The 8,120-nt window shown below is 36.0% G+C and overlaps 1 protein-coding gene across 1 annotated transcript; it reads left to right on the forward strand.

Moving 5' to 3' along the window:
* Nucleotides 1–246: 246 nt before the first annotated feature.
* LOC111383329 lies at nt 247–3,794 on the forward strand. The gene is made up of 4 exons (XM_023007417.1): nt 247–271; nt 427–591; nt 3,120–3,234; nt 3,354–3,794. The coding sequence occupies exons 1-4, from the start codon at nt 247–249 to the stop codon at nt 3,436–3,438; spliced, it is 390 nt and encodes a 129-aa protein (XP_022863185.1). The 3' UTR covers nt 3,439–3,794.
* The last annotated feature ends 4,326 nt before the right edge of the window (nt 3,795–8,120 follow it).

Genomic DNA, 8,120 nt, shown 5'->3' on the forward strand with positions numbered 1-8,120 from the left:
GAAATAACCCTTACTTGTTCCCATCGAGAAATAGAACACCTAAGTTATGAAGAAAAACCCAGATCTCTAAATAACTTTAGAATCTGCACAACTGGTCTTTAGTTTTAAGTATGCACTATTTCAGTAATTTTCAGGCATATTTACACCTCCAAACATTGTGTTTCTCTCTTTTTTTTTTTTTACATCGTATTATTTTGTGCAAAGATTAGAAGTGTGATTGGATCCTTCCTCTTGTTTTCTTCCTTCATGAGGGTTTTGCGCCAATGTGAAAGTGAATAGTGTTCTGTGATTTGAAACCGCTGCCCATTCAAAGCAGCAACCTCACTCTATAAAATGCTTACCATAATTTTTTATTTCTTGGCTTCTGCTTGGTGAGTTAAACAGTCTGGGTCAGATCCCACTACTAGCATTTATGCTTCAATATAGTATTTCTGCCGACTGCTGGGAGCACCAGTTTAAAGCTTCGTCTTCTATCTTGTAGAGTTGAGCATGAAGGCATACAATCTGATCCAATTGAACTAAGTCAGTTTGTTGGTTATGTGAAGAAAAACAAACTTCAGTCAGAGAGCTTCTTTATTGGATCAAATCAATGTGAGTTACATTACTTAATGAATATGTTGTCAGCTTTGCATATGTAATATCCGCAGCAGTCTTCTCATGTCATTTATTTCAACTTAAATTCATGCTTGGTAATGATTTTGACTGAAACTACACTTCTGTCATTTCATATCAATTTTATTTTTTGGAGAACTTGTGTTTTTATTTTGGTAACTTACTTTTAATTTGTGCTGTTCTTTTTTGGCTAATTTGGAATTGTTGCCATTAGTCACTAAAGATATCATGATGAAAATTTTATGATGATTGTATTATTGGGCCAATTTCTGAGTGTGAAAATTGCGTATTTATTTTTGTCTTTCCGTGGAGTATTGAGAGAAAATGAATACTGAAATTACAATAAATTGGTATGCTACTGTTTATATACAAAATACAACTGAATGAACTAAAAGCATTTAATACAAACTGACAACTTCACAAGTAGTAGCAACTTACTCCCCCCCCCCCCTCCCTTCAAGCTAATGGCAGGAGCCTAACATTATGCTTGCTCCTTAGGACTACAAAATTACTTGTAATCAAGGGCTTAGTCAAGACATCTACCTTTTTCTCTTCAATAGGAATATACTTGACATCAAACTCCTGAGTGAGTACCTTTTTCTCAAATAAAATGCCCGTCTATCTTAATATGCTTAGTACTTGTGTGGAACCCTGAAGCTAAAGAACCAGCCCCTTTATTATCACCGCAAGACCGGTGTTTGAGGCAGCTTCACTCCTAGTTCTCTTAACAGACTTCAAATTCAAATCAACTCTGTGGAAGCTTAGGCTAAGGCCCTATATTCTGATTCTGTATACAATCTAGCAACCACCTTGTGTTTCTTAAAGCTACACTGGACAAGATTGCCTCCAAGATAAATGCAATATCCACTTGTAGATCTCCTGTCATCGAAGCTACTAGAACTGCATCTGTTAAACCCTCAAGAACCAGATTAGTAGCAGGTTTAAAATACAAAACATAGTTCCCTGTACCTTTCATGTATCTCAACACCCTCTTGCAAGCCTGCGTTGGGGCATTGAGATATTGGCTCAACATGTTCACCACAAATGACAAGTCAGGCCTTGTCATTGTAAGGTACTGAAGAGCACCCACTGTGCTTCTGTCTAAAGTGGGATTAGAGAAAGAAGCACTATCATCAAGAGACAATTTTCCACCAATGGGCATAGAATAGAACGACTTATTGCTCCTGCCTAATTGGTTACCAACAAATCAGTAGCATATTTGGATTTTGTAAAATGAAGACCAGTAGGATGCCTAAAACCTTCAATGCCCAATAAGTAGCTCAAAGATCCCAGAATTTTCAACTCCAACTTTTTATCAAGATCAGTAATCAACTAGGAAGTGAGAGCACTATCATTTCCTGTAACAATTATATTATCAACAAATGCTGACAAGAAATAGATACATCTTTGGCTGAGTGAGACCTCATTGAGGAACGAAGACACCTATAGCCCTTATCTGAGAGGCTATAACCAATAAAAACACACCTAGAGGTGTGAAAATTCAGTTTGTGTCTATTGTAGGGCTGCAAGTGTGGAAAACTTGTGCAACTAGAGACTTTAAGGACTTTGTACATGGGTTTATGTTGACACAATTCTTCAAAAGGGCAGATATGGTTGATAAATAATAACAGGTGAGAGAAAATTGTTAATGATGAATATAGTGGTGGTAAACGCCTCCCAGAATTTGAGTGGCGCACTAGATTGTGAAAGGAGTGTGAGGCACAATTCTTCGATTTGTCTGTGTTTACTCTCGGCCCTTCCATTCTTTTGATTCGTGTGGGGATAAGGGTGTCTAAAATGGACCCAAGTTTTTCTGATTAAGGCTTAAACAGCCTATACTGCCCTTCCTAGTCAGATTGCAAACATTTCAATTTTGTCGGAAATTGCCTATCAACGAGGGACCGAAATTGTACAAATATGGGAAAAGGATTAATCTAGATTTCAGGGGAAAATTTTAGGCATGCATGCTAAAATCAACAATGAATTGAGCACAGTATTGATAACCTTCCATAGACAATATAGGGGCAGGCCAACAAACATCTGTCTGCACGATTTCGAGGGTCAAGTAGTTGTATGCAAGGAATGGGGAAACACAGACTGACACAGTTTGCCAATTTGGCATTACTCATCAAAACTGATCTTATTTACAAGTGAAGTAGAGACATTTACACTTTTAAGAATGGACTTGAAAATTGTAGGACTAAGGTGACCTAGCCCTCTATGCCAAACATTAGCACTGTTGGCTTTAGTAAAATCAGAACTTACAACCAAAGAACTCACACTCTCTTGAGATCTAGAAGGACCTTGTTTATATTTAGAACTCAATGGAGTTATTTTTCCTCTGAACATAGAAAAATCTTAAAAAGGATCAATGCTTATTAGGCTGATATAAAGATATGGTAATGTCAGAGAACTGTGTGATATTTTTCTGAAAATGCTCAACCTGTTAGATAATGCCTTGTTTTTCACGAGGAATTTAAATTTCTTTGGGTAAAATTTTGTTACAGATCTTGTCACCTCAATTCACGAGAGTTGGTTTGCTGCTAGGTGCATGAACACATCAAAACCTGCTGGTGAAGGTGCTATTGTGATGCAGACGGCAGCATTCCTCTTGGTTGGACTGTAAGTATTTTAAAGTTCAGCTAAGAAAATTCTGGAAAATAATCTACTCGACTTTATCTATGCTGTGCACATGCGCTGCTTGTTCTTATTCCTTTCTTGCATATGATGGGATTTTACAGATATGAGGGCTCTATTGGATCAGCATCTCGTGCAATGGTAGCTCTCGATCAATTTGCATGGCAATTAGGCCGAAGAAACCTTTAATGTCATTGCATCAAGGTAATATGGACAAATCATTACACTTGAAAGAAAGATAGCTCAACTACGTTAGGGATGGAGGGCCGACATTAATGATCAGTGAACGTCTAATTTCGAAAGAAGCATAGTTGTTGCCAAAGAAAATAACTAACTTTGGAAAATTGCAAAGTGAACGTTCCTATGTGTATTATTAAGTGTAGTGTCGGACAAAGACAACTGCAAGGCCATTGACAACTTCATACTGATGGAAATATTGGCGGAGAGAACTTGCATTCGTCTAATTTTTTATAATGATATTCTTGAGCTTAGTGTTCTTTCTAGGGGACAGTTCCTCTTACCAATAAATTTGATAAATAATCATAGTCCGTAATTTAATTTAACCATATAGTCATATAGATCTATTAAAGTGTCTTAAAATCACCATCCAATCCAATACACCCCAAGGAAGATTTAATAGATCTAGACACCAAAATTAGCTTAAATTAAAATTTGTCATTATTTGTCAAATTAAAAGGAGGAACAATCTCCTTTCTATTAGAAATGAATTGATGGGTCTAACCTTTGTTCCGTAAATTCAACTCGACGTTTTATTATGAATAAAGCTTCTTGTACATTNTATTAGAAATGAATTGATGGGTCTAACCTTTGTTCCGTAAATTCAACTCGACGTTTTATTATGAATAAAGCTTCTTGTACATTGTTTGTTTGATATGGAGTTTGACACTTCATTGTTTTCAAAAATGAAGTTAGCGGGAAAGTGTGTTTTTTTTTAAAAACTGTCCAATATAATGTCACCACGTGGCACAATGTAAAACTTAATGTCAAACTTAATGTACTTATAGCATGATTCATTTATTATAATGCTTTTATTTGAGCATTAGTCAATCTAGTTTAGAGCAAGGAAACAAGCTAATTTACATTTATTCATCCTTTTTTTAAGGGTTTATACTTTAACTTTATGCTTCGTCTCTATTACGTACCAAAACTTCAATTGTCTCATAACCATAACAAGACTTCGAACCCCAAACTAATGGTTTTTTATGTACATGGCACTTTGCGGTATTATATGTCAAGGAAAATTGCATATTTAGTCTGCAACACGGCTTCTTAATTATTCCAAGTTTTGTAATTATATTTAAAAGGAAATAAAAGAGTTACTTGTCATCTTCTTTGTTCAACTCTACCTCCATCCAGAGCCTCTGCCAGACTGCCACCACCATCTCCACGGCCACCATTGCTACTGTTGCCTTCGCCATTTTTGGACATTGAAAGCAAGGCCAGACCCACATGGGTCGTGGGATAAAGTGACCCCTCAAAGATTTTTCATTTTTTTCTTTTTCAAAATTTCTGTAGTTGCTGAAATTCTTGTTCAAAACTTAGCTTTATGGATTTAATACATTTTACTCGATACTTTTGATTGTTGTTTATTTTATTTGCTTTTACAATTGAAATGGGAGTTCAGAAATGGAGTTTGACAATGTGTCTTTTTTTATTGAAGAATCTAGATTTTATAGGGTTTATTCTTGGGCTTTGAATTCTTCAAGTGTATATGCCTATTTGTTTGTAGGCTTTGTCTAAAAGGGTGTTTAGAAAGATTGAAGATGTTTATTTAATAACTGTGTGCTAGCTCTTGGTTTAAATGATGATTCCATTAAATATAGCTTATATACAGATAACATTACTTACAAGCTGCAAGAATTAGAATTATATATTAATAACTCAAAATTTCCAACCAGTCTTCATTAAATGCAGGAGTTAAAGACTTCGTAACTTTTAGTGATAGTAAATTATCAGGGGCAACTAAGACCGGCCTTTCCCATTATAGTTCAGACTATAGGTAACATAAATACCGACCCATCTGATTGGTTATGATTTTGAATCTAATTACCTGACAATATGTGGATGTACACAAAGAATGATTGAAAATTCAAATAATAAATGAATATTATGGCAGAACAATGTCACCTATTGGTCACATTTAAGTCCTAAATCATATCTAAGGTAGTGTTCGATCGAATTCTCCTATTGTATTCAATTTACCCTCTCGAGTTTTCATTAAACTTATTTAACTACTTCAAATTCATATCTCTATGCGAATCAAATAGAGTTAAACGAAAGATTGGCTCTAAGAATTCATATGTGATCAAGTAATTAATGTAGGTATCTCTATACGTTATATTAATTTACTGAATTTTAATATGTGATCTAAACAAATAATTCGCATCTCTACATAATTATTATTCACGAAATCATTGAATAATTGGTTAGAGAATTCAAAGCATTGAGAACATAGTTAAAATGAACACATATGCATAAAGGAATTTGAATTTAGAATAAAAGAAATAAAGGATCTCAAAAGGTTACTTGTTTGCCTTAATAATAAATTTAGCTACTCATGATAATGGAAGAAAAACAAAAGGTATAGAGTTCATAACCGGGTTTTAAAATCTTAATTATGGAAAGAGTTGGATCTTGCACCAAAAATCTTCTTCAATCTCAAAAGACTTCAATATCTAGCTTTTGCTCTTTGATCTTGATGATTATTTGTTTTTCTCCCCTCTGATCTTGCTTTCTCAATTTCAAGTTGTATTTGTTTGTCTCTCAATATGTGGAATCCCTCCAACTGTTTTATTTAGGGTTATATTTATATTTTCTCCAAGTCTGGAAAGAGTTTTAGTTGAGTTGAGCTTTTGAAAAAGATGAATTTCATTTAAAAATCCTATTTTATGGTAGCAAGGCACCTACGTGCTGCAATTGGCGCCTAAGCGCTAACTTTCGATAGCGTCGGGGAGCTGTCGTCAGCTTTGATTGTACTACACAACATTCAGTCTTTTTATCATAACTTTTTCTTTCGATGTCTAATCGAGGCGATTCAAGATACATTGGAAACCTAACTCAAAAGGCTACAACTTTTCTTCAAATACCATTTTTAAATTCGATCATATGCTATGTCAAAAATAGGTCTCAATATGAGTCTAAAAATGGTGCATAAATTTTTTCAGTTGAAACTTGATGTGTGATCATAATATTTCATCCCTTTGATGTCATTCTTTATTCAATTGACTCTGAGCACTCTTGAATCTTCATCGTGAGGTTCGACATAACTTTGGAGTATTTACATTTTGGCCCTCAAGCTTTGGATCTTGCTCTTCTTCTGGGTTTCTTGTACCATTATTGAATTTTACCTACTCAACACCAAATACAACAATTTAGACTATAATTCATTCGAAAAGCAACTATATATCATCATTTTAAAGTCTTGAATAAGTGTATAAAATACACTTATCAAGAGGCAACTAAGACCGGCCTTTCCTATTCCTATTCAGATTATAGGTAACATAAATACCAACCCATTCAATTGTCATTACCAGTTGCAGCTAAACCCCCTCCTTTTCACTCTCTTCTTCTTCTTCTCTTCTTTGTTCCCATGCTTCTATTAGGGAGCAAATCATCTTCCATGTACAACTGATTTTAGCATTATATGTCAACACCTCTACCAATAAGGAATCAAGTAAAGTAATCGGTTGAACGCGATCTAGGTAAAAGTGTTCCTGTTCCAGCGCTTATGCTGGAAGTCTTTAAGACTTTCTTGATGCTAGGGAAGGGAGTAGCTATTGAATATAATCAAGTTCAGCAGTCTAGCCAAAAAGGGGAGCTTTTCCTTTGATCTTGGTTTGGTCATCTAACTTGCAAGCCCGTTGGGAACAGGTTTTGCCTTTCTCATCGGGCCTTAGCTTTAGGAGCTTCTTTGGAATGTTTTTGGTTATCTTTTGGTTTATGATTGACTTTTTCATTTCGAACGTTTCGAATCGCTGTTCCATAAAAATCGTCATAATGTCTACTTCTTACGCTAAGACCCTGAGCTGAAAGTACTTTCGCAGAAGTGATGCTTCAATGTGTCTTAAGGTGGACAAAACGACTTCTTCATATAATGGTTTGGTTTCTGAAGGACCCTCCTAATCTCCTCGGGGAAGTATTCTTGTAGGGTGACTGACTAATGCCCGTTCTTTCTGGACATAGCCATACAAGGAATCTATGTATTCTTCCAAGGAGGATTTTTTATGCTTTAGTTGAGCAGGTTCAACAGGAACGGACTTTCCACCCCTTTGCGCACCTGAGGTTTGGAAAGCCGAAACCAAATAACGAGCTCGAACTTGGCGAGAGTTTCGCCATAGATTTACGGGCTCCAGGGCCATCATAAGATCGAGTATCTCTCTCTTACGAGAAAAGTGAGCCATGGCCCGCTGCATTAATGCAGAGCGTTGCTCTTCGGAAAACAAACCTCCCAGAAAGAAGTTTCAAATCTCCCCTGGGAAGCAGTCAGCCGCCACTCACTTGCCATCCACACTCAAACCTGTCAACAAGCAAATAAGAACATTAGGTTCGCTATACACTCACGGAACACTAACTTAAAACCAGTGACCAGATAGTGCGAAATGAAAACCAATGCAAGGCAAGAACCCGATTATCTAAGACGCGGGGTTGCTCTGCTAATAGACCTCCCCCTTTGGACATAGATCCGCACTCCCACTCAGAATGGTTACTGGACAAGGATTGGTTGTCCATCAGCGATTTCGAACATTACATATGATATGTGAATTGAAATGAAAGAATGGAATTAATAGAACCGACCGAGCGTACTCCTTTTCCTTTTTCTTCTTATTATTCTTTAATTTAATTAATTGCAC

This window comes from Olea europaea, unplaced genomic scaffold (genome assembly GCF_002742605.1).
Source record: "Olea europaea var. sylvestris unplaced genomic scaffold, O_europaea_v1 scaffold2660, whole genome shotgun sequence".
Taxonomy (NCBI): domain Eukaryota; kingdom Viridiplantae; phylum Streptophyta; class Magnoliopsida; order Lamiales; family Oleaceae; genus Olea; species Olea europaea.